This window comes from Brachyistius frenatus, unplaced genomic scaffold, assembly GCF_029030835.1.
Source record: "Brachyistius frenatus isolate BFR_SWC_R1_liver_20210118 unplaced genomic scaffold, ASM2903083v1 Contig_18, whole genome shotgun sequence".
Taxonomy (NCBI): domain Eukaryota; kingdom Metazoa; phylum Chordata; class Actinopteri; family Embiotocidae; genus Brachyistius; species Brachyistius frenatus.
This window is the reverse complement of record NW_027210617.1, coordinates 3,806,341-3,833,786: the sequence shown is the minus strand read 5'-3', so window position 1 is coordinate 3,833,786 and position 27,446 is coordinate 3,806,341. Positions and strand designations below refer to the sequence as shown.

Here is a 27,446-nt window from a genome sequence, read left to right as displayed (position 1 = left end):
TTAGTTAGTACTAAAAGTGGAAGTAATGTTTTACGATTAAAGCGAATTAATTTTTTTTTTAAGTATAGTCAGATGGATAAAATAATATTTTGGACCTGAAAATTTTAACATAAATTTTTTTTTTGATTTAATTGATAGGTTAAAATTGGGGGAAAAAAAGAAAAACACTTAAAAAAAAATAATAATAATAATTTTTTTTAATAACTAATTCGCCTATACATCAGGAAATAAACAGCTCCGTATTATACTTTAAAAAAAAAATTAAATTCTTTTTTAAAGAAAACATTGAAAACATTCAGCCCATGTCATGAAAGTTGCATTGATAAGGCAGAAATAGCTGGGAATGACGCTAATTTTACATAGAGCGCCGTTTAAGTGTCGAGACAAAACCTTAGAGCTGCATTTAGATCATAATTTAATTTAAAAATCGCTGTCGTAATTAAAATAATGTAAAGGCGCAAAGTTGGAATGTTGTTTTTTGAAAAAGGATAGGGCGGACACACCAACCTGAGTAATAAAATGATGTCAGCGGGCATGTTGGAGCCCCCCTCAGCCAGCCTCCCTGAGCACACAGGGAAAGTGAGCGTCAAAAAGAAGGCGGGCGCAAACTGGATTTCCAACCGTATACTGGCTACACTTGCTATCAATCAACCACATACAGTCCCCCATTGGCTTAGCTCTTTCGCATTTATCGTGCCATCTCGTCAAGCTGCTGCTGTGTAATCGCAGGTAACTTTCTTACGATAGCCTTCCGCTGGACGACCTAGTGCTCGTCGCGCTCCTGCATTTTGAGGGTTGCAGACGCGGTACTCAAAACCGAGCGTCGGAATTAGGCGTTTCCGTCGTTTTGACCACCGGAAAACGTTAAAGCCGCATTTTTTTCTTTGGAAAAATATACCATCTCTCAAAGGCGTTTGAAATCGGACACCGCTGGCGTTGAGGCCCTCACTTTTTTTGTGCGGAGGGATACGTTGTTGCGTCTGACAATGTGGACGGAGGTGGTGAAGATGTCTACGAGAAGAATGAAATCATCTCAGTTGTAACAACAAAAAAGGAAGACGTGAGATTAGTTACTATAATAGATTTGTTTGCACACAGACTTGTTACATTGAAGCAAACACGTGGGCGCTGTGTGGAGAGCAGGCTTCCCGGGACAATAGGAAGACGTCCACTGTGCTCCAATGCGTTTCATGCACTGAGGTCGAAATTCTCTTGAAGTTTTATGTTTTTCCCCTGTCGAGTCTCCGCTTTTCTTTTTACTGTTGGATATCAGACACTTGGAGAGGAGAGGTAAAAACACACTCTTACACTTCACGTTTCGGGGGAAGTCGCATGAATTCGGTGGGTTTCATTGACACCTATTTTTGACGCCTGCAATTGTCGAAAAGTTTTTGGGGGAATGTGTGGTTAAAGCGGGGGATGTTAAGTTTTTTTTGTCTGGTTTGAGGTGGCGAGCCAAGTGCGTGATGGTCCCCGCATCAACCACGGAGAGGAGGAAATTACTCCTTTGTTCTGCAAAAAAAAAAAAAAAAAAAAAAAAAAAAAAAAAAAGACTCCATTAAATGTTAGTGCTGCCTAACAAGCCTCATTTTGTTTTTCACCGTGTGTCTTCGTCACTAGCTTCTCGCCCGTAATATTATTAAATCTTAACGTTGTGTAACGCTGGTTTAGCATTTTAGCTAAACTTTGTGTCGTGCACCTACGCGCATTTTCCACCAGAAAACAAAACTTTCCATAAATCCCCCCTTCGGTAGCCCTTTAAACATTCCTTTATGGAAGTGTCTGGCCACCAGCTAGACTTTTTATTTTATTGCACATTTGGCAGGAAATTCCTCCTGCTCCCACCCCCCCCACCGTCTCCTCCACTAAACTCCCCTCATAATGCACGACTAAATAATATGTGAAAGAAAAGAGCCTTCGTATCTGTTGCATGAAGTTTGGAGCCTTGCTTTTATTCTCCAGGGCCAGGGCCGTAGCACTTGTTTTACACCAGGGAAGACACAACTGGAGGATTATTATGATTATTATTATTATTTTATTTTTTTCCCCCCTTTCTTCTTCTTCTTAGTCTTCAGGGTGATGTCAACATAGTTCAAAATAAATGGTGAATGGGTTAGTTGTCAGCTTGGCCCTGGACGTGGCCTGGCGGAGCTGATCAAATAATGTACATCCTGTGGCGCCCTGCATGTTTTCTGTCGTTGTTGTAAACTGTTGGGACAAATTGTTTTGTTTTTATTATATGTTTCTGGCACAAGACATTAACATCGTTTTTTTTTTTTGTTGTTGTTTTTTTTTTCTCCCTCTCCGAGCAATGTTTGAATCAACAGTTGAAAAAAAACAAACATTTTCTGTTTAGTACGAAGGCCCTTGTTGTTCCCGTAGTATTAGCGTTGAGATAAACACGTTATAGTTTTGTTCTTTCTTTACTTTTACTCTTATTTTAACAGAACCTATGCACACAAAACTGCTTTTAAATTACTTTTTTTTTTTTTTTTTGTGGTTATTGTCAACAACAGCTTTCCTCAAAAATAATTTTTAGACGAGTAAACAGGAACTTAATTTGGCCCATTATTGTGGTCAAAGCTGCTACAGGCATCTGAACTTTAGTTGCGTTATTCTTCTGATGAATTAAAAGTTTTTGATGGGAGAAGGCATCTGCTCAGCTCTGTGGTTGGTTTTCCTGGAAGTGCAAGCTCTTTTGTGGAGAATGACCTGCCTCCTCTCCCTTGTGTGGGGTGACAAAGACCCCTAATCTGCTTGCTTCAAAATATTGATCCTGCACTAGCTGAAGATGCCATTTTGTTACATTAGGCCCCTCCATGTGCTCTGCTCCATTTAACCCGGTGGTTAAATTAAGTTGATTTCACTTGCTAGTGTGGTCTGTGTTGTCCTTCATAGGCCATCTTACCCCAAAAGTTTGGGACAGCAGTGACAGCCATGTTCCAAGCCCTATTTACACTCGGGGCGATGTTTTGTGTATGCTCGCTTCCTTTCCTTCTCCCAAGGTTAAATTAGTTCCACTTGCACGAGTTCACCAGACTTGGACTGCAATGCAAGTGACTTGTGTTATTTTCATGTATGTAGAGAAGGATTTGTTACTTGTTTGTTTTGCTTTCAAGTTGCTTCCCATTAGTATTTTTTTCTTTCTAAACAGAAATTCAAATGTTGTGAGCTCCCTTTGTTTATGTCTTGTTCTCCAAGACCTACATCTTTTTGTTTTGTTTTGTTTTTTTTGATCGCAACAGTTTACGCTAGTGCTGAATTACAAAAGAGGCTGTAAAAGCACACCACCTGTTGGTGTCCAAGTGCCTCTATTCTTCCACTTGTTCCCCTTACCACTAGTTCCCTGTGAGGCTTGCTGAACCAGCGCTCGGCATCAGAGAGCAGCCTCGGGCTTGTGTTGGAATGCAAAACACAGGGTAAATCCAGTATTCATGCTCACTGTGTCATTTGACAAGGTTCTTTCCGAGTTGACATATGGTAATTTGGTAATGACGTGTTTGCATACAGTCATTAGCTCTGCCTTTCACCCCTATTTCCTTGGGCTAACAATAGTCCCAATTATGTCTGTAATTGTAAATGTATTACATTCTCTTTTATGTAGCAATGATCGACATATGGCAGTGTTATTTGCCAGGGTCGTGTAAAGTGAAAGACATTTTTCTTTTTAAAGTCCATTACTTGGTGGTGATTTGACTAAAGGCAGAGTATTCATCACTTCATGGCAGCGTCTCTTTCTCTGCCTGAATGGGAAGTCACTATCTGAAGGGAAAAAGCATTTTGAAGTAAAAACTGCTTTATAGTGTGTAGTGTCTTTTTTTTTTTTTTTTTTCCATCATCGGTCTATATTTCAGCGTGGTAGGAATTTGAGCTATGACCAGCTTAGACTTGTGTTTTTAACGTCCTAAACACACAGCATTTGCTTATCATATGCAAATATATATTTATATACTTAGTCAAAATTTGTTAATAAAAAAAACAAAAAAACGATGCATTAGCGATGAGAAAATTGTTATTAATTTAATTAAAATGCTGACAGGCTGCACTGCTGCATTGGTATCTTAATAGGAGAGAAACAACTTTCCAATATGAATCACATCATGGGTTAAGATGAGAGATGTAATACAGAGCAAAGGTAGAGTAGTTTGAATCATTCATTACCATCATCATCCCTGTTTTTTTAAGAGGACCATGTAACTTCTCTTTGTGCTTGCTAGTGCCATTAAAATCCTGTATCTGCAAATTTCTCTCATAGGGTTTATTAGAGACTGAAGGGTATGAACGAACAGCAGCAAAGAATGGCTGCAGTGGGAACTGACAAGGAACTCAACGACCTCCTGGATTTCAGTGCGGTAAGAGAGTGGGAGAGCAGACTGGGTGGTTCTGGGTGGCAGTGGTAGGTGGGTGGCACTGGGAGACAGAGAGAGCGATACAGGTCTTGGTGTGGGCAGAGGAAAGCTGGAGGTCTGAATAAGTGAAGTGGGGTAAGGGGCGAGGAAAGAAACTTCATTTCTCGAAATCTGCAACATGAAATTTAAAATCTTTTTAAATAAATACAAAATTGGTTGTCAGCTCACGATGTATACATTCTTGATTCTTGGCATGCAGAGGTTGTGCTGATTACATCAAAGTATGCCAAGGAAAATACTGATATATCACAGGGTGATGGGTGAAAATGAATTCAGGTTTTAAATATAGTTTACTCAATTAAGCAGGTAACAAGGAAGTAGACCCTACTACAATAAACTGGAATCCTCTGTAAAATGTAAATAGTGAATCTGGATCAAGTGCAAGAAAAGGTAGAAATAACTTCATCACTGTTTGTCTTGTTTAACAGCCTCTTAGGGGAGATATTGAGACATATGAACTGGGCTGAGCAGACAGCTCCGACATTTCTTTTTGTCATATTTTTAGTCTTTAGGACGACATTTTCACAGAGATGCTCTTGGAGCTATTCTCCAGACATTATCTACAGCTTTGATTTACCTGTGTTTTATTTTGTTGTGAAGCCTTTTTCAGCTTTGCGCTGACATAAACATCTCATAGCCCCGATGGAGCTGTGTTAGTTTGTGCTCCTTAATAATCCGAATAGCTGGCGAAGTTAAACTGCCAGCTTTGGATAATTATTATATGTGGGGCACAACAGGTAAATCCAAACTGTGACTCTTAATGAATGTTTGTCAGCAACCTTAATGCCTCACGAGCTTTCTTCTGACAAAGTTAAGTTAAATTGTATTTAACTGTTTTATAATGCGTTACAGTGAGCAACAGGACTAGCTTGGTTTTATTTTCTGTTGATTTCTTTTCCCTTTTTCTTTTTTAAACCCATTATTGTGCATGAATATTGTTGGTAGAGCTCCACCGTAATGACTTGCATGATGCAGTTAGCTGCTTTGCTTGCTTTGTTAATGCAGTCATATTTTCTGCTGCTCCACTGGTATTTGAAGGAAACCTTCCCCCATGAAAGAAAAACACCTCTTGTTGTGAAGGGGTTTGTGGGAGGTTCTCATTAGACAGTTGGGTTTGTGTTCGAAAAGCTCAGATTGATCAGCTGCCAATTTGTATCAGCAGATGTTCCGTTTAAATACGACATTGATAATTGGGTGAGAAACTGTTGAACACTGTACAAACAAATTCCCCCATCTTTGTTTATTTGCTGGCTAGTCATAGAAAAGCATGCGAGGTTGGACATGGTATAAAGCAAAACTAGACATGTTTGCGATATATGCAATCAAATGTAATGGCTGGAAACGCAGCATCTGAATCTGTTGTTCAACTGCTTTATACATTAAAAAAACAAAAACGATAATATGCGGTAGTAGCAGATTGTGTTACGGTGTCCTAGTTAGAAAAAAAAAATTCCGTTTGTACAGCAGACTTTGACCATGTTAGTGAAAGATGGCACATGGCAGATATTTAGACCACACACACCATAGCCTCGTGGTGAAGCCCACAGTGGCTGGGTGACATCATTGTGTTGAAAGTTAAACCGCTATATACCACTGCTTTTAAATGTCTCATGTCTGAAAGGCATAATTTTAATTGCTGTATATTTGTTTTGGGAACACTTTACTTCTGTATTTTTTTTGCTACAAAAAACATTACTTTTTTTTTGAAAACTCCATGAATATTTATAACTTCATAGTTCTAACTCTCATGTTTTACTGATCAAAGTTGTCAATGGTGAATCTCACTGAACCTGAATTGCCTGTGAGGAAACAAAACACGCGCAACTGAATGACATGTGTGTTTGTGATGTTAGTTATTAGTGGAACTAGGATGTGTGAAGTGTGCCATCATTTCCCCTGTTAGTTATGGTATCTCTCTTGCTTTTGTCTTGTAGATGTTCGCGCCTCCAGTAGCCAATGGGAAAAACAGGACAATGACACTCGCCAGCAGTCAGTTTGGTGGATCAGGTAAGCTTTTAATCTTAATCTCAAAGCAGTGTTCCTGCTTTGTGTACTGGATCTCTGAGCTAATGCTGGTTTTCATTCTCGTATCATTCTTTGTTTCCCAATGTGATTTTAACCAAAATTGTTGTGGCTGTGTGTTTTTTTGTTGTTTTTTGTTTTGGTAAAGCAACAATAGTCAACTTTAATATTAAGAAATCTGTGATCTTCAGTAGTCATGTTTATTGCAAAACTGGACTATAAAAGAACATGTCTTCACCAATTACAGCTGATTTAGAGGAGCTGGAACAGAACGTCTGCTGACTGAAATCACAAATATTTTCTATTCTACCCTTTTTTTTTTTTGGTATCTATAATGCAGGCCGTTTCAGTTTTATTTGCCCAGGTTTTAATATCTCTGCCACAGCATCAGTAGGTTTGATAGAAGTAAATTTTATTTGGGGTGCTCAAGGCATTGCAAAATTTGATTTGAAAAATAAAATAAATAAAAAAAACCTCCACAGCTGCACAAATTTCCAGAAACAACGCCCTGTATAATCCACAGACTGCTGAGAACAGTCCTCATTGGGTCAGTTTTCCACCCAAGAAAGAAAATGTAACAAATTGGTTTTGTTTGTATGTGTTTATTTGAAATACATGTAAGCAATTTCAGAAGTCTTACATTTACTGACTTGCTGCGGTTTGCTCTTTGCCTGTTTATCCATTTCTTAAATTTTTATTTTACTGTTTGGAAGTGCAAACTAGCTGCAGTTAACCCACTCAAGCACCTGAAGGCTTTGAGTGAGCTTTTCTCTCTTCCTGAAGGTTATTAGTAAGTCGTGTTACTTTCGCTCCTCTGTCACCCTGCCAACCTGGCGTGTGAAATCGAGTCACACTCCCCAGTGTTCCCCAGAGTGAGAACTTGGCCACTGAGGAACAAAGGCAAAGAAGGGGGCTTATGGACTTGAAACGACTCCCCCACCCTGAAGTGTAAAACACTCCTCCCCCAACACGGCACAGGGCTCTTACCCCCACTGATCTGCAGGAAATGGCTCGAGTCTGAGACAATGTCCCTCACCCCCAGCTCACAGCCTCTTAAACTGGCCCAGCATGCAGTGAGTGGCCAGAGTGGGAGAGAGAGCTTGTTGAATAGAGGGATCAGCCTGTGGAAGGCAGGATTCTGTTTGTTTCTATTACAGCAGGCAATTACTAAGCAGTGAGAAGTTAATTCCTCCCCCCTCCTCAATGTCTTAAAGTGTGGCCCTCGGTCATTGACACCCATTTTAATGTAATACTTAAAGCTGTCACCTTTTAACTTTGGGAGATGGCACTAGAAAGTCAAAATGCCAACACTTGCAAATTCTAGCCCAAGAGTTTCTTGTAGATCTGCGTCATGTTATAACATGCACAGTACATTGAAAGGAGGAAGAAGACTTCTGTAGACAGACTGCATGTATGTGGAAGAAAACTACAAGCTTTGCCTGGCTGTGAAATATTTCTTCGATTAGTATTGGTGCACGTGTCGACCGGATGTGCGACCCATTTCTTTTCTTTTTTTTTTTTTTTTTTTTTTAAACTCGGCCCAAAAGATTGCTTGCTAACAATTCTATATGGCTTCAGGCCAGGAAACCTATTTATTATAGAAATGATGACCATTAAGGAACAATGTCCATCTATGACGTCACTTAGGCGGCTTGTATATTCAGGGGCCCAGCAGCGCGGGAACGGCAGCAAGCAGCCTAGTGGCCCACCAGACCACCTCTATTCATCAACACAAAAGTGCTCAGAGGGGTGCTAATTGCATTAGGCGTCCTTCTCCCTTCCTCAGTGGCCAGGGCGTGTGTGTTTGTGCGTGCGTGTGTGGAGGGTGTGTGTGTGTGTGGAAAGAGGAAAGAGGAGAGGATTGGCAAGAAGTGTGTGATGTTTGAGAAGTAGGGGAGGCTGAGTGTGACGGTGTGTGGTGGGAGCTGGCCAAGCCCACAAGCCTTCAGGCAGGCGTCCCCTCTGTCACCTCTGCAGCTGCTGGCAACGTCTTCAACCCCCTTCTCACACACACACAAATACATGGGATGCGACCTGCTCGCGTTCCCTTAGATCACAACAAACAACACAGTGGGTTTGCACATGTGGTCCCTCTTGGTGGCTAACTTACTAGCTATGTGTTTAACGTTTGCCCTCTGTGTTGTCTCCCTGCACATGGCTGCAGTATTGTCATGTATTTCTCTGTGCATTGGTGAGCCGTAGTTGGGAAATCTAAGCCCTTAGGAAGAGGAAATCTCAAAGGCGAGTGGTTTCCTTCTTCAACTAAATTAGATGTTTTAAGAGCCTGCAGCCGTGCGAAGGCTTTGTGGCTCAGAAAATAAATATTTTTCTGGGCTCTGGTGGTAAGTCAGTATTTGTCTTTTCCGTTCACACTAGCCGAGCCAAAATCTAGATGAATGCATTAAATCCAGAGAACCTGTTGTTTTCATGCCAATCCAATGTCTCTTACACTTTGAATATTTGTGTCTAATTAGTCGATAAAACGGGGTCTTTTCAATGTTAATATTGTTTGCTTTTATTCATCACAAATAGCAATACTGTCTATTAGAAGCAAAGCAAGTTTTTAAACATCTCAAAGTGTGGTTAAACTTATCCGTTCAACAGTAATAGTAGTATACAAATGCTCTCATTGCCTTTCTGGATAGTCAGTTGTCTGGAAATGGCACAGGTTCGATTTGACATTTATTTTGAAAAGCTATTGTTGCGCTGCAGTGCTCAAGTACTCTGATGCTGTCCTTACGTTATCTCTGATGTTTTGTTAGTAAACGGGCCAGAGAGAGGACACGTTGGCATTAAGCAAATAGAAGTAATTGCAATTTAAATTCTGTGCAGCATTGTTTTCTCAAGTGAAAAATGTGGAGTATTAATGTGACTCAAGACTCCATACATGTTGTCAGTCACGATAAAAGAACTGTTCTCGAACCACTGAAACCAACTTTAAGGTGTTCTTCCTTTACCAATGTGATGTAAATACAGCCGAAAACTGCAAGCTGTCACAGGGCTTAAGGAGGTGTCATAGCACTGCTATGTAAGTATCACATTGACTATTGTATGTCATCGTATGCGAGTTAACAGTTGATAACTGTTAACTGCAGCTTAACCGTGAAATGAAGCAAAGATCTGTCTGTACAAATTTGGTTTAAAGTTGGTTTAAAGCAGAGTGCCAGAAGTGTCTTTGTTGGCCAAAATAATTGATGTAGGAGTAAATCACTGACCTACTTTAAAAGGTACATAACTTGTTTTGCAGTTAGACTTGAAAATGTTCTTATCTGGTAATACAAGAGCAAAATGGCAACAAACCCAGCATCCAAATAATGTTCAATAGAGTGGCCACTATTGAATATTACTTTTTTGACTTTTTTTTGTTTTGTTTTTTTGAGAGCACGTGAAGCATTGTGGGTTATTTTAAAGATAATTTTCCATTATTTTATGGTTTTGTACTTCATTGGCGATTGTGCGTTTATGTTTGCTATTACACGTGACAAGGGATTAAAACAACAAAAGAAAGATCTCTCTTCTGGCGTAGTTGGGCTCTCCTAGGCGTCAGTGTCACCTCAGCAGCTCTCCACCTTGTTTTAATTGCCTTCGAGTTAATTACTCCAGTAAGTGTGAAACAATCTTGTCAGACTTCTCCTGCGCACCCGTGCTTTTGCTCTATCCTTTGCACCCCCGTTGGCCAAATGGAGGCTTCATAGGCGGATGAGTGGTGTATTGAAAATAGCTGTGAAGATGAAGTTATTCTCTTAACTCTGCTTGTTGGCCCCACAGGCCGACTCGGTGCAGGTTACTGTTGACGGTGACAATATGTGATTTTTGTGGGTTACTGACTACATTTTCACGTGTTTAATTACATGTGAAAATAATTGTGGTCTACCAACGAGCTTGGATGAAGCACAAGCGGAAAAGAGAAGGTGTTTTGAAATGAAATATGCCCGGCCAGGAGTCTCATTGTTGATGTCTCTTCTGAAGTGGATTTTTTTTTAAATTTTTTTTATCTTGCTAATTTGGTATTACTTCTCCTGGCACCGAGCTTTGGCTGAAGTGTCTCCATACAAAGTCTGTCATCTTTATTTAGCGACGAGTCACTAAAGACGAGACGTGGTTGACGGTGGCGCGGCGCTCTATTAGTACTGTGGCCTTTCAGCCGGCCTGATCTGACAGTGAGCAAGGCTGATCTTTTGAGGTCCCCTCTCCTCCCTGCTTGCCTGGTTCTCCATGCCACTGGCATCAGCTCCATAGATCACGGCTGTCGCAGCGTGTGTAGGTGCTTGCACCGCTCTGTTAGTCTCATCACTCATTCTCGCTCGTCAGCCAGGCTGCTGATCTCACCCAGACCCCTCTCACTCTTGTTCCTTCCTCCCTCTCCCTCTTGTTCCTCTCTCTCTCTCTCTTCCTCTCTCTCTCTCTCTCTCTCTCTCTCTCTCTCTCTCTCTCTCTCTCTCTCTCTCTCTCGTCTCTCGTCCTCGCTTTCTCCTTCCACCCGCTCACTCTCTCTTTTGCTTTCTCACACACATTTTTTTAATTAGGCAAAAATCAAAGACGAAATATGAATATTCATAAGGAAACTGCATTAATATGCACAATTATGCAAATCAGCATGCAATTAAGCCTTGTGTCTCCAGAGAGCCTGGATAGCATTAGTGCATAAGACGGGGAGAAGGGGATGATGGGGGTATTTTGGAGTTTTCTGCTCCGCCAGTCTTTTGGCTGTGTTTTCTTTGTGCCACACATCTCTTCTTTCTTTACCTAAAACACTGGTTACATTTCTGGCTTTGCACATTTTTGTTTTGTGTTATTATTTTTTTTTAGTTTGTGTGTGTGTCAAATTGACTTGAGTGGAATTTAAATGTGGTTTAGATGACATTTTAACCTCTTGGATTACATTTAGGATGTGTATGGTTAATTTTCTGCTATTCAGTGACCATAATGGATGGCAATGGCAACACTGAGCAGCGTTTTTGACATGTTTCCCCCCCAGAAATGGTTTAACATTGCAATACAGCCACAAACGTCTTTGATCAATCGTGATGCTCCCTCCTGGCTTGTCCAAGCTCATTGTGGCCAGTGAAGAATTTGAATGTTTAGAGTAAAAAAAACTGACACATTCACTTGATATGACTCCCAACATTGAGGCATTTCTATATATCTGCAGTCACGCATAAAAATTATACGTGCTCATGTGTGGATTGCTAACATTCCTATAGCATTTAGTTTAACCTGACGTTTTTAAATTTCATATCTTCTCCAGACTAACATACTGATCTCCCTGCCTGTCAATCTTAACAATATCCCTTTTTTCCAGCAATAGATGAGCGCAGTGGCTCTGGGTCTTGGGGCGCTGCAGAACAGAACAGTCCCTCATTCAGCCAAGGACGGGTAAGATCTAAATACACACACAGTCACACTCTTAAGTCGCACATGATTTTAAGTTTGCAGATCTAAGCAGTAACACCAGATGCCGTGATATTGTAATACACTCGCACATATTCAGTTAATCATTCTGCCATAGATGCAAACGCGCATACCCTCTCCCCCAAGCCACCACAACAGCATAGTGCTTTTTCCTGCTGTGTGCCATGTTTGATTTGAAGTGGTAGTTTTACTTTTTACTTAATAACCTTGGCCCAGGATCCTGCTTTGGCATGCTTTCTGGTTGCTCAGAACCTCTGTTGAAGCCCACCGGTAATTGCAGCTTCACATCTACCATAACTGTCTTGGCACAACTCTGTGTAAATACAAGGAACAGGGGGTGAAATAGATGCTGCGAGCTTTGATTACCACAAGTTGATAATTAAGAAAGTCGGTTTGAATCCCCCGAGCTGATGCAGATTTGGTTGGCATGGATCCTGTTAGTTAGACAGAAAGGCAGAGGGAGGCTAACCACTAAGCCACATAGGAGAGCTAACAAGAGGGTGATGGCCTTGAAGAGTGGTTATCGTTTGGGTATGTGGGTGTGTTAGAGTGTATTTGCCTAGTGCTAGTGTCTGGTGCTGTTTATTTACATTTTTCTTGGCTTTTTAAGTTTTTGTGGGCACCATTGTTCCCGCAGGGCTACGGAGAAGGATCCCACTACAATGAACATGAAGGCTTGTCTTCTCCATTCATCAGTTCAGGGATTGCTGGTATGTTTTCTTTTTTTTTTTTTTTTTTTTTTTTTTATAATCTTTAACATGTGCCTTTTATTTGGTAAAATTACTTGGTGGGAGGGCGTTAGGGGAGGGGGGGGGATCTTTTGCACATAAGTTGTATGATTTTTGTAAAATTAGTAGTAATGGAGCCACAGCAGTGTTGCCCTGTCACACTTCAGCTTTTAAAAAATGTTGATAATGGCCAATCTGTCTTTTGTGTGTACTTTATTATGACCAAAAAAAATGTGTCTGGATGGCAAAATGTGTGTGTGTGCGTGTGCGTGCGTGTGTGTGTGTGTGTTCATTCGTTGAGTGTTGGGGATGTTAGGGCACTGAAGCAGAAACCTTCCCCAGGGTTTTGTCTGGCGGGCGGCTTTATGCAGCTGAGCGTACTGAAAAAGGGGAGGGCATCTCTGGACTTTTTGTACTTTTGAAAACCTACTTTTCATTTGTATTAGCACACACCATTGCATCTTAATGCGTGTACACAGCTCAGCTTTTCACCTGCATTAACGTTCAAACATTACTTTCACCTCGCAGGTAAAAATGAGAGGCCACCGTACCCTGCCTTTGGAAGCCAGGTACGTTGCTACTATGCTTATTTCTTGCATTTCACTGCAAGGCCATAGTTGTGGGAGACTTGCATTCAGCAGTGTGTCAGTGGAAAGGAAACCCAGTTTTCTCACTTCTCTTTTCATGGTAAATGCTTTGAATGAGCAACAGTTGTCGTTTCTTAGAAGCGAAGCTGTTTGTTTGTCCTCTGCGTTCCCACGCCCCTGAATGTATTGTTTGTAAAACCTGGTCCGTCTCTCCTCTCCTAGCCGGGTTTTCTTCCCAGCGACATAGCGATGCCCAGCCCAGATGCCATGTCCCCCTCTGGTCTGAAGTCTGGCTCCCAGTTTTATCCGTCATACCCCAACAACCCCAGGAGAAGGCCGCCTGATGGAGGCATAGGTAAAAAGCATTGTGCTTGTTGTGGGGCCAATATATGTTTCTCTCTTTGTCTGCATTTTCCAATATTCCCTTCTTGCGATTTTTTTTTTTTTTTAGTTTTTTTTTATATCCTTAATTTCGTTGTTTTCATTTTGATTATGATGATGATCATGATTATTATCTTAATTAATTGATGTATGTATGTATGAATGATGTCAGAAAATAATGAAAAATGTCCATCCCCATTTTCCAGGTCATGTCTTCTCAAATTGTTTGCATTGCTGTGTTGTCTGACCAAGTGGTCAAAATCCATCGATATTGAGTTAAGAAAACCAACAAGTGTATGTCTTTTGTTATTGTGCAGCCATTTTTCATTACATTTAATAGATCTAGTACAAAGCTACGAACAGATGAACGCACAGCAACATTTCCCTCACACTGACATGCACGTACACAGTGGCGCACTTGCTGCTGCACGTTCCGTGTTTTCTGTTCTGCAGTTGAAATTAGAGCAAGAGCACATGAAGCTGCACCTGAACTGATGTAACTTTAGCCAATATGTCTTTGCTAAGCCCTTATTTGTGTTTTTGTCTCTCTTTTACATTGTCTCTGCCGCCTGTATGTAGACACCCAGCCAAAGAAGATTCGGAAACCCCCTGGCCTGCCGTCCTCGGTGAGAGCTTATTTCTGCTCTTCTTCACAGCTCACAGCCAGTTCTCTCTCTCTCTCTCTCTCTCTCTCTCTCTTTCTCTGCACACATACACACTGCTTTCCCTACTCTTCTTGAGCAGTTCTGTGACAGACGGGGGTAAAGACCCTCTTCTCAGTCAGACTCTCAGCGAGCTGACAGTTAGGCAACTCGGGCCCTAATAAACATCATCACCGTGGTTGTCTCTACAGTCAAGTGGTTTCAAGTGGTGTTCAGGGTTGATTGCCATGTAGACAAGCAATTTTATAGGATTTTGAGGTACTTTGTCAAGTCCGCTAACTTACCTTCTTCCGTGGCCCAGTTTGAGTTATAGGTTTTTTGGTGAATGCCGAGAATACAGTGTTTCATACCTCCAAATACATGAATGGTCCTAGAAGGTTTGGTTCTGAAAGCTGGTTCCAGATATAAGTTATAAAATGCCTCGTTTTGTTGCGCTCACAGTCTAACAAACCTATTATTTAATCTTCTATCTCCTCTCTTTTTTTATTAGGCAGTACAATGTAGAAACCATTCATGCAGTCGTGTGGCTAAATGGAAAATTAAAATTTCGCTGCCCAAAGTTTTACTTCTTTGGAAAACAATGTTTTCATTCTAAATATTAAACAGTTTTCGTTCCAAATATTGAACTATTTGTAACTTTTGTTCTTTTAAAAATATTTCATGCTAAATAAATTCAGTTGGATTGCAGTTTTTTTTAAACAGGTTAGATTTAAGAGAGCGCTATCGATCCCCAACGGGAAGACTAGGCAGTATAAAGTGTCTCTTGGTACTTTGAGCTAGTGTACCAAGTGTCACATTTTGTCAGTGGGCCGAGTTCCCAGCAGCGGATGTGTCAGGATGATGGCAGCCACACATAGCTGGAGATACTAATCATGGTTCCATGTTTGAATATATACCGAATGAATGTTGCCGTTAGTTTAAAGTGACTTGAAGAAGACTTTGATGAAATCAGTTTATAGATTATTTTCTTAATCTAAGTCCAAGTGTTGTGCACTGATTACCAGCTCGTCCTGCCGATCCGCTTCAGCTACTGCAAATCGTAGATGACTGAGGCTGTTTACTCTATTTGAAAACCAAATAATGAATAATGCAACACAAGTTCGTCTTAATATTTTTTTTCTTCAAGTACCTGAAAGTTCTGCTGTATATGATGCATTACTTTGCAAGATGGAAAACCATGATATTTCAAGTCAGAAGGACTCTCGCGGGAAGGTGCCTGTGTCACTGTTGGGGTTGGAGCCCAGTCTTGATGCTTTAGCTGCCACTGGATCTTCAGTATGAAATATTGCCATTGCGTAAACATTTTCTGTAACCCTGTCCTCATGCTACTGTAGTTCTCGGATGACAAGAGTGACCTAAAAGATCAACGGGGTAAGGAGCGTTTGCATCTCCACACTTGTGGCATCTGCAATTAAGCACAGTGCCTTGAAGCAGTACACCGGCAGCGCAAGCAGAGGACACAAGTTTGGAAGAAGTTATTTACCATTTTTAGCACCATGATTTCATTATCTTATTATATGTTGCACACATTTTTACAACAAAATTTTAAGGAGTTTTTATTGCAGGAAGACCTCGTGCATGTGCTGATGTTTTTTCAACGCATGGATGAAGTAAATTCAAGGGATTTATATGGCTGATTTGGTCCAAATCATGACCACGGATGCGTAATCCGGCAGGAAATTAAGTCAAGCGTTCTGACTCTTAGTTTGAGACACAGTTGCATCTGATATAACTACTCTAGCCGACTACATTGATGAGATGCATGTTTATCAGTTTGACTTAATGGTCGGTATGGGCAGAGATTAGAGTTGAACCTGGTGAACTTCTTGCTTAGCCCAGTTTTTGATCTCTTATTTGATGAAGTCAGGACTCTGCTCCACCTGTGGATGTTGAAGTGGCTACTGAAATGTTTCTGTGTAGACACGCTTCGCCGTAGTGACAACATCACAGAGATTGAGTGTGAACACTCTGTCTGGCTGAGGGCCCCCTCTTTTTCACTGTCTGAACCTCAGTCATTCCCCGCAGTGTGAACGATGGCTGCGTGGTTTTAGTGCGAATGATGAGATGTCTGTGTGTGAACCCCCCTCCCCCACCTCCCCCAGCCCTCCGCCTACGCTTCACCACATGATGGCCTGGGTGGGCCTCCCCCTGTGAGTGACCCAGTTGTGAGGCGCAGTGCTTGCGAGGCCTCTTAGCCCCGTGTCTGAGCCCAGATTAATGACTGCCGATGATGATCCTGTGGTCCTTCCTCCCTCCCACACTCCTCCCTTCCTGCTTCTCTTCCCCACCCTGTCAACATATTCTTTTTTTTTTTTTTTCTTTATCTACTTTTGTTACTTCAGTCGTGGTGCTCTAAATCAGTAAATTGACACATAATAGCCACACTGTGAATGCCATATCCCATTTCCCCTCAAACTTCACGACCTCTGCATCCCACCAATACCTGTGCGGAAGATCCTTGCCCTAACCCTGTGAACCTTCACCTCTTCACATCCGCAACAAACAAAAACATATAGGAGCTTCTCTTCTGCCCCCTAGTTGTCCAGCAGACTAACCACAAACCCTTGTGGTTGAATACAGCGCTCCGAGGTTAGTTTGATGTTAATCTTCATGTGCTCCCCACCCCTCGCCACAACCCCTGTTTTTCTAGTATAGAGACCTTTACACGGTCATAACCTGAATTACATTAAACCCCTATTAGTTGAGGATTTTACCCTAGAAATCCCTTTCTTCCCGAGAATACAATTATCCAGCAGCACTAGTCATTGTGTAGTTCTGTGTTCCCATCTAGAGCAGCAGGATTCACTCGACATTGTTCCCCGTGAAAGAACAACTCAAAGCCTATTGTTAAATGAAGCCATCTCCATCATGTTTTCCCCTGAATTAACCGTGATCATTTTAAATCCCCTGTTTCCTTCACACTCCCCTGGCCATATCAAGCTTTGTTTAAGTCATTTAGATTACCTTCTCCTGTCCCCCTCAACACCCCTTATCTCTCTACCCATTTCATAAATCATCAGGGCCTTCATTCCCCCCCCCTTCCCACCCTCTCAATCCTCCCCCTTGCCCCTTTGCCACCCCCTACCCACTGCAATCTCTCCCTCTCTCTGCCTCTCTTTCTCTCTCTCTCTTGCTGACTGGATCCCAGCCCCCATCTCTCTCCCTCTCTTCGCTCCCTCTCCTCAGCCCAGCTGCCTGTGGAGTTGGATGTGGTCCAGGAACAGGCAGATGGCTCTGTAATTAGAAGTGCATCTCTCCATTCCCTTTCCACTTCTCCCTGTTAAATCAAATTACAGAAAAAATCCCTTCTCTGGATTAGCATTCTTTGCAGCATAGCCTCCATTCTCTTCCTCTCTTCCTCTCTTCCTCTATGTGCTGTGTAGTACAGAGGAGGAGAGGAAACGGAGGACTGAGTGGCAGCTGATGGTGTCTGGAAACTCAGGGCTTCTCATGTCTGTCCTCAGTCTTGTGCATTTTGGAGGCCAAGCATAGTTTTTTGGTAGCAATATTTAGAAAGGATGTGTTATCGGCTGATATAAAAAGTCCAATTTCATCAGCGCTTTTATAATTTTCTTTTCTTTTTCTCAATCCTCTATTGATGCCACACAGAATGTGATAGGGCTAGGTTGAGGACATTGCTGTTGGATTGTGCATGGATGGGTGTGTTGGCTCACTGAATGTATGGTATGTGTGCGAGCTGATACTGAGTGTGTTACAGGGAGGGGCTGCAGCCCAGCCAGTGCGATGTCACTGGGGTCCTAGGAGCTAGAGGAAGTGCTCACTGTGCACTGGGATTCAAGCCGTCGCTGTGCCCAGCATGCCGTGGCCACTGTGTTCTCCTCTACAGGCGAGGAGCCGGCCTTCCTCCACCGCCAGCAGACTCCCTTTTGCCATCTTGTGGCCATTTGTAGCAAGTGTAGTTAAATGGTTTTAACACAGCAAGGATAAGGTGGACCAGTCCCGTACTGCTTCATCTCTCATGACGCTTGGGGTTGCATTGGGAAAACACTTCACACAATATCAATGTTATCATCAAAGTATGAAGTAGTTATATCAGAAATTGTAGTCTTAACTGCCTGTTGTCTGTGTGTTTATTTAGGTGTACGCTTCCGCATCTGGTGATGAGTATTCCAGGGACAATGGAGGATACCCTGGTGCTAAACCGGGAGCTGTCTACCCTGGATCTTTCTACATGCAAGGTAACCTTTCACAAAATATCACCAGAATATTTTTTTCCTGTGATCCTGTCCCTGAAGCTGTTTTCACATTTCCAAACACGCTCTCACTTTTCTCAGAAGACCCCTGGTCATCTTCTGGCTACTCTGCCATGCTGGGTAATTCCCCTCACATTGGACAGCCAGGCTCCTTCTCTGCAATTAACCCACAGGACAGGATGGTGAGTAGAAATTACCTCATCTTAATTTTCCCCTCAGTTTTATTTGTAGGTTTAAGATTTAGGATATGAAATCCAGAGCAACATCTTTCATCAAGAACAAAGACAAATTTGCATTGAGTGTTATTTGCTGTTAGCATTTCAGTGCAACATGTTGAATAATTAAACCTCAAAAAATTCTCATGAATTTGTGTCACTTTTTAAAGTTATTTCATGTGAGCCATTTTTGTGCCTTATGAAGCTACTTGTATCTTTTCTCCAGAAGCGTCACCCCCTGCCTCTGTCCCCACAGAACTATCCTCTGCACGGCAGCGAAGTCAACGGCTTCCACTCGGCCCCCACCACATACAATCACACACCCGCCATCAACGGAGAAGGCATCATGGGTGAGGAACTTTAAAAATGAGTTTATCACAAAAGCATCTTTGCATTGTCTGTCACCGATTTAGCTGCCATGGTCATTTCTTTATTATTTTTTTTTTTTCCCCTCCCAAGAACAAATTAACGGGTCATCTGACTCACATTATTTATTTTGTCTCTGCAGCCAACCGAGGCACCACAGCTGGCAGTTCAGGAGATGAAATTGGGAAGGCTCTTGCCTCAGTGAGTTCTTTTCTGTTTGTTGTTGGTTTATTAAATTAGTGCCGCGCAATAAAACGCTTAGAATAATTTTGCCAAGAGTTTTATTTCCTCTGACAAAGTGAAAATGTAGTGTGATGGCAGATTGTTGTGAAGAAAGGAACAAATAAGTGCAAATTAAACTAAGGATTCTGATGAAAAAATGTCTAGTGATGGTTTAGGATATGTGGTTTCATCCAAAACAGATTATATGTTGTAAAATATACTGAAGACAAACAAGCACAAAGCATAAACAATTTGATATTTTGTGCTTTTTACATTACGATAACTAACTATCGTGTTTACACAATTGTCAATTCAATTCTTTGGCAGATCTAATGCTAATATTTTTCAAAACCCTTTTTGCTTATTTAAATGTCTCAAGTCTTTTTACACGTAAAGGTTTTCATGACATGCATATGATTGGTTTTTGATATCGCCTGCTGCAGAAAGATTTTTATCATCACACATTTATTAGCACAGCAGTTTGACAAACAAGCGTGTTTAATTGTACATATTATTAAGTTGTTTTTGCCAATTCTTTTAGATTTACCCATCGGACCACAACAGTAATAATTTCTCCTCGGCTCCATCTACTCCTGGATCTCCTCAGGCTATTGCAGGTACAGTTCAGTTCTCGCATACAGATAACAAGAGTGTCATGTTGTTACAAATTTATCATCAAAAGTCACAAATTAAGATAATCAAATTTGTATTGTGGAGACGTTGGAAGCCATTAAGCTCCAGCCTGTTGTGTCTTTTTAAACAACGTGGGAAAAAAAAAAAAATCACATCTTTGATGTAAGATTCACATTATCTTCAGATAATCAGAAGGTTGGTAAACTGCGTTCAGGTGATTTTTATCTTATTCCTGCTTTTAACTCTGCCACGCAACCACACATTTGGATATTACATCAGTATCGGTCACAAAATCCTTTCATTAGTCCAGTAACTTGTTCAGTTTGATGGAGAGCGTGTTTTTTGACACGCACAAATGAATGGGTTGAACTTGTTGAGCGAAAATGAACCTCCTGTATTTTTAATATTCTTCAACACAAAAATGCGTCTGCAGCTCCATCTGGTGTGAAGTCAAGAATTACTACTTAACACAATCCCAATATTTCTCTCTGCAGGAGCTCAATCTCAGTGGCAAAGACCAACCACACCCAATTATGAAGGGCAGCCACACACTCTGGTATGTTAACATAATTCTCTGCTACATCAAAGATAACTGGAAGCATATTCATGTTTTTTCTTTTATCTTTGTATGGCATTGCTTTTTTTTTTTTTTTTTTTTTCTTTTCTACTTTGGTGTACTCTAAAGTACAAATGTACTGTCGAAATATTTTTTCTAAACAGTGTCTCTGCTTGGACTTTTGCCATGTTTATATTAGCTCATCTTGCATGTATTTATATAGCAGAGTAAAATGGAGGATCGCTTGGAAGAGGCCATTCATGTGCTCCGCAATCACGCTGTGGGCCAGGGCCCCGGCTTAGAGGGCGCCCACTCCGACATGCACAGCCTGCTGTCCGCAGTACACAACGGGGTCCTTGGAGCCCTCTCTCCAGCTTTCCCCAACGCTAGCCTTGCCCTCAGCAACAGACATCCTGCTATGGTGAGTCACCTACTCTGCTCAACTTGTGTTTTCTTTGATGTGCATTTCAAAGACACATGGGCTTTTAGTGGTGTCTGGCAACACCTAAAAGCAAACAGAAGTTATATTAAAACTAAAAAGTGTTAGTATCTAGGTTTAAATGAACAAACTATGCTTTGTGAAATGGCTTAGTAGTAATATATTGGAGAAAAAAAAATAAAAATAAAGGAAAAAAAAATGAAAATTGCCCAAGTTATTTATCATCACTTATTTTCTTAAAAAAACAAAACATGTCAAACACAATATCATTTGTGCCACCTGCTGGCCAAAACGTGTATTACAATAAATTAGACTGGCATATGCATAACTTTCCTTGAGGTAAATAAAACGGGTTGTTAATTAGTCACAAAGAGTATAATTATGTACTTTTAGTTAGTCACATGTTGTTGGGTTTTGTCTTGGCTGTCTACCTTGTCTGCAAGTTGTACCAAAACATTTGGTTGGGGAAGCTTTTATAGCAGCGTAGTTGTGCTCTGCCTGTACTTGTTAGATTCACAGCATTGTTCCCTTCCTTCATCAGCAGGGAGGGAAACACGAGGAGCCCACAGGCCTTCCTCCCAGCAGCACTCTCCTGCACGGTCATCACGCACCCGGACCCACACCGTCAGTCGGCCAGCCAGAAGGCTTTACCAGTAAGTTTGACTAATTGATCGATTAAGATTGATTTGATAGCAAATCTACTCTACAAGCACACTGGTCTCTTTTGAACTTTATTGTCTTTCCACATTATGACTTGTATTACATTCCCTCCTGAAATTGAAAAGTCTTTAATCTCCTACAATGAAATGTGTGTGTGTGTGTCCCTAGGTCTGCCTGGTGGTATGGCCCGCTCCACACACTCCTCCAGCAGCTCAGACATCAAAAGAGAAGACAGAGAGGATGATGAAAACTCATCTGTTGCAGACAAGTCAGATGACGAAAAGAAAGACTCAAAGGCAGCACGCAGTCGAACAAGGTAATGTCTCCAGTGTTGTTGGTGTTTTTTTTTCTAATCTGTGTGCCTGTATTATGTTTTTACCAGAAACCGTTTCATCATGCTTTGAAATTGAGGCGCAAACTGATTTCATCCCACAAAGGTGGATATTGCCTTGTCACCAAGTATGAGAATATAAAGGAAACCAATACTACTCCACGACAAGCTTCCAGTTGTCAGCTGTTAGTCACTTTGAAAAGTCGTCGCTTCTCCTGTGTTTCCCGCTGATGCCCAGGCTATGTTAGGTGTTTAACAATGTCAAAATCTCCCTCCCTTCATGTCACATTTTCAGAAAGGAGGCGTTGACCCTCCAGATGCTCTCTAGCCTCACAGACCACAAAGATGAGTAAGTTTCTCCGATAGAAAATCAATTTCGAGACATCGGTCAAAGCACATGTTGATGGGGCTGGTGTCTGAAGTCTGACCTTTGATTGTCAGAGTCTTCCGTCACTCACCTTCTCCATTTCTGCACATTTTCTGACTTTCAGTTTTAAAAGTTGATCTTGAAATACATTTTGGTCTGGAAATATTTACTCGCAAAACAATAGGCCGTTATCTCAAGGACAACATCATAGTAGTAAACAATACGGCACGCAACCAAACGTCGAAGTTTAAGAAACAAAAAGACGAAGGCTACAGCTTATCGTTCTTCCCTCCTCACAAACTTTAAGGGAAAACTATAAACGATGCACACGCAGCATAGAATACTATTAATAGTAAACGTATTCGTGTGGGATAAGAATTTAGATTAAATGGATCATCTGCAGTGGGAGTTGCTGCTTCTTGAATAACGTGTTTCCACTATTGACTTTGATATAGTATTAACTTTTCACACGTCTCGTTTTTGAGTTAAAAGTCTGTGCTGTTGCTCCCTCCAGAATTATCCGGATTTTTTTTTATGATTGTTGCAAGCAAACATGCTTGATTTTGCGGTGTATTTTCTCAGTACCTATTGCTGCTACCTGATAAAGTGTAATATTTAATCACTTCCTTTTATAATAAGCACGCAGTACATCTTAGAAATATTTCACTTCTAATCTATTTTTGTTTATTTATTGAACCTAAATATTTGTTGTTGTTAATTAAGCGAGTTTTGTTTGGAAATGTTACTTCATGCCTGAATACTTTCAGCAGAGCTTCTTCTGTTGGGGACATTTTTTTTTTTTGCTGAAGAATGTTGTGAATTTTGCAAAATGGCAAGCTTCTGCAAATATGGTGGATATTACTTGAATTTTTGGAAGGACTGATTGCTGTTAAACTTGAAGCTGCTAAATGGTAGCACAAACACCTGTGTGTTTATTGGATTGTTTTGAAATGTCTTCCTGCTCGTGGCCTCATCGTTTCCTCCGTGTTCATAACCAGTCAGGACATTGAAGAAGAAGATGACGAGGACCTTCCCCCTGAGGTGAAGATGGAGCGCGAGAGGGAACGGCGAGTGGCTAACAATGCACGCGAGCGTCTCAGAGTACGGGACATCAACGAGGCGTTCAAGGAGCTTGGGAGGATGTGCCAGCTGCACCTCAGCCACGACAAACCTCAGACCAAACTTCTCATCCTTCACCAAGCGGTCAATGTCATCCTCAATTTAGAACAACAAGTCAGAGGTCAGTCTGTGAGCAGAATCTTGCAAACGTCGATCACAAGTTTTATTGTCCTCATTTAAACACAGTTTGTTTGTTTTTACCGAGAAAGCCTGTTTCTGCGTTTCAGAGCGCAACCTTAACCCCAAGGCAGCGTGTTTAAAACGCCGCGAGGAAGAGAAGGTGTCTGGGGTGGTGGGTGAAGCACCCATGCAGCTCTCAGGAGGCCATCCTAGCATGGGAGGAGATGGCCACAATCCAGTTGGCCACATGTAACACCAGGTAGCCAAAGATGTCGAATGTAGCCCAGAGGTTATTTACAGTCACATTTGATCAGTGTCGTTGAAGTTTGTGCTCTGTAGAAATACTCCGGCGTAATGTTTGTGGTCCTTCCTTTTCACAGATCTGGTGCTGTCTCCCCGGCTGTCAGAGGATGTGGCCTTAACAGATTTCTTCCACCCATTATTCTCAGTGTGTGTGTAAATGTGGACATGTCTGTGTATTGTCCGTTCAAGTTTCAAGATGCACATTCACACACTCGTACACACATGCATACTGCCAAAACTGACACAGCCTGTTTGTCGCACTCCCAACCATGACTACAAGCTCAAATGTGAAGAACTTTTTTTTTTCTTTTTTTTTTTCTAGTTTTGCTTTGTTTTATACATGTAAGATTTTTCTTTTTTTTTTTTTGTTGGTTTCCACACGATGATGGAACGCCGGAGTACTTTTTGTCCTGCCACACATTGGGACTTCACACACTGCCGAGAGGTGCTCTGGTGGGAAAAAACAAAAGGAGACCTAAACAAACACAAATTGAATCAAGGATTTGTGCCTAATTGTTACATGTTTTCTATTTGACATTTAAGCAAATTGCTTTTACATGTGAGGAACATTTATTGTGAGGGATTGCTTATGTGTATGAGCAATTATTTTTAATGTATGTCATTCCCAGCGTGATGGTACAGTCTTACATATGTTATGTAACCAAGCCCATAGTTGAAGTTGAATTGTCGAAATTCAGTGACTTTTCCTTGTGTGCGTGTGCGTGTGCGTGTGTGTGGAAGGTGGTGGAAAGGTTGCAGGGCAAAGGTCAACGTTTTGACAGTTCAAATGCAGCTTACAAAAAAAAAACAAAAAAAAACGGGAACTCTGACCCAGGGGCAGTCTCTGACTGAAGCCTGGTTTCATCCTGCAAGGCTTCTGGAGAGTTGGAATCGAAGACTTCTTCCTTGAAGGTTATGAATTTTCCAAGTGGTAGAATCTGTCAGCAAAACAAAACTGTTCTTCCTCTTTGTTGACCATGAATTCTAGAGTCCCTCCAGTAGTCCCTTGTTATAGATCCAGGTTTTTGTACTGCTTTATGTACTAAAGCATACACAGACATGACAAAGCACAGTTGTATAGTTTTAGGCTGGAAATTGAAGAGTCGACCTGTACTGCATTTCAGTCCCTGAAAGTTTGTATAAAAGCCATTTTGAATCACTTGCTAAGTGATCAGCACCACTCAGTGCTGTTACGTTCTTGAAATGGTTTACTGACAGTGCCAGCAGACTTAGCAGCTCAAGTCTTTCCCCTTAATTGATGTTCTGCAAAAGACAAAAACATCTGGGTTCCTTGACAGGAGGGATCTCATCAGGCCGCAGTCACTAAAGCAGACAAGCCTTTGTGTAACTGAGGCTTTCTTTTCCTAAATGAGCATTCCCACTGAATTACAGCCCCTCACCTTCCTCCTGAGTAAGTGTGTTCTCACGTTTCTTAGAGAGAAGTGTGACGTGTAAATTCACTTCATACATTATTCTGTTTCATTTTTCAAAATTAAATATATATAAAAAATATATATTTTTTGTTAGTCTATACATTGTAGATTTTTTACATAAATGGCAATATTAGTTTGAAGTTTAGAGTGTATTGTAGATGAGCTCTGTATAAGGGGATATTTGACATTTAAATGAAATTCTTCAAACATTAATTCGCAATTGAAGTAGGATGGCAGAGGAAAAGGGTCAACTGGGGATAAATGACAAATGTTGAAAGTGTTTGGTGTATCCTTTTTTTTATTTTTTTTTATTCCAGTTTTAGTTGTAAGGCGGATCATCAACTACCTAGATGAATTCTTACTTTCCATTTGGGTATATGTGGACAGAGCTGGTGCCACGGCGCTGTTGACGTGTTCTTACTTCAGCAGTGAGGCACTGACGGAAAAACGTGGGAAGGGATTTTTGTCTCTGATAGTAATTATGCAACTGGTTTTTGAATGTAGCTACCATACAAATGTGGATCGCCTTCATTTTTCAAAGTTGTGTTCCTGGGTTTCGTCAGTACAGTATAATAGTTTTCATTTCACCTTTTTCTACTGTCTGACCTCAACCAAGTGGCTCTCGGTGTGCAGCTCACTGCTAAGATTCCTGCACATTTCTTCTTTCGGAGGCAGACAACGGTATTTGGGTGTTCAGTGATGGATAATATGGAGAACAAAACAGTGTTATTGTGATGATATTCCCATGTCATGTCATGTTGTGAATGGTTTCTTTTTACCAACATGTAATCACAAATGGGAGGTAGAGCATTTTTTTGTGTGTTTAATTTCTACAAAAAGAGATGAAGAAAAAGACCTATACAAATCAATAGTGTGGCCTTTTCATTCTCAAGACTTAAGATGTCATGATGGGAGAGTGATACCTTATCAGTGCCTGAACTTGTATTTTCATTTAAGACAGTTTTATTTTGTGAACCATATCATTTCATTTATCATGGAGATTAAAGAGGTACTTGTTCATTCCCCCACCCTCCCTTCTCCTAATGCTTTTTTCAATTTTCAGGAAGAAGTTTAAATGGTATAAAGAGATTTTCTTTCAGTGTATCTAGTTAAATAAATAAATGTTACGTAGATCTTGTTTAGTTTTTATTCCTTTTTTTTTTTCTAATTATTCAACTGGATTATATTGTCCAAACTGCTGTTTTAGTTAAGGTCATGGTCACGGGTCCAGGTCGAGAGTTTGCTTTCTATATTGCTTAATCACTTGACATGACGGGGTTCGAGAGATGCTGCTTTTGGCTCTGCTTGTCTGCCTTTGATGCACATACACGTGTTTGTCCCGTATGTGTTGCTTCAATGTAGGGAGTGAGTTTTATTTTCCATCGTAGCTGGAACCTCAAATGACTTGGAGCATTTCAAATTTTCTGTAAATCAGAGTGCAAGCCCTTTGCTGCAGTGACTTTCAGTATGTTTAGTCATTAGTAACAGTTTTCACCCCTGACCTTTACTCTTCCAGCTCTTTGGTGGCGTTGACAGTGACTTTTTTTGCGAGAGGTTCTGATCACTTCTTTCAGAAAAAGTTGTATTTGAAGTTTTGTGTATTATTACAAGATCAGTAAGTGTACTGAATATTGCCGATTTGTTCCAAGGGAAAAGCTGACTAGATGTCATTTAGTATTCTGTCGACATCCTATTAGCCTACAAGCTTACATACTCCAATTTTGTGGTTGGGGGGAGGGGGGACTTTTATTTCTTGACACAGGACACAGTTTAAAATCTGCTGTAAAAAAAAACTAAAAAAAAACGGATCACTGCAGGAGCATGGGAAGTTTTCAGCTGACGGGCTTGGACTTGTTTTGGTAAAAGAAAGCAGTGATTAAAAACTTGCTTTCAACAATTTTGTCACATCTTTGTTGAACTAAAAAAAGGGGCGAGACCATTGAGTGTTAAATACATTCACAGGTACAGAGGTTGACATCTTGGAGTGAGGACACTCGTCATGGTCCTCAGAGTGCCTCACTCAATCTCTCTCTTATATATCTATATATATATCTATATCTTTATCTATATGTATAGATATAGATATATATGTATATCTATATATATATATAAATATATATATAGGTGAGAACTGTCCTGTATATAACAGTAATGTAGCAATAAATGTGCCATTTTTAATAACAGATTATACCTTTTCCAATGTCTGGCTTTTGAATATTGTATACATAAAAAAAGGAAAATAAAGGAAACCATTGTAATAAAGGGTT

At 40.9% G+C, this 27,446-nt stretch overlaps 1 protein-coding gene across 8 annotated transcripts; it reads left to right on the top strand.

Moving 5' to 3' along the window:
- The first annotated feature begins 733 nt into the window (after positions 1–733).
- Positions 734–27,446, top strand: tcf3b (transcription factor 3b). 8 transcript variants are annotated; one of them, XM_069694950.1, is made up of 21 exons: positions 734–1,290; positions 4,256–4,352; positions 6,344–6,416; positions 11,734–11,807; positions 12,481–12,553; positions 13,100–13,140; positions 13,381–13,513; positions 14,119–14,165; positions 18,301–18,400; positions 18,500–18,597; positions 18,857–18,980; positions 19,139–19,197; positions 19,760–19,835; positions 20,346–20,407; positions 20,631–20,828; positions 21,388–21,499; positions 21,675–21,822; positions 22,133–22,186; positions 23,203–23,444; positions 23,551–23,702; positions 23,824–27,446. In XM_069694950.1, the coding sequence occupies exons 2-20, from the start codon at positions 4,278–4,280 to the stop codon at positions 23,694–23,696; spliced, it is 1,935 nt and encodes a 644-aa protein (XP_069551051.1). In that variant the 5' UTR covers positions 734–1,290; positions 4,256–4,277; the 3' UTR covers positions 23,697–23,702; positions 23,824–27,446. The 8 variants fall into 8 exon arrangements, with proteins under 8 accessions (XP_069551051.1, XP_069551053.1, XP_069551049.1 ...); XM_069694952.1 differs by having other exon boundaries at positions 18,497–18,597; positions 18,887–18,980; positions 21,391–21,499; XM_069694948.1 differs by having other exon boundaries at positions 18,497–18,597; positions 20,634–20,828.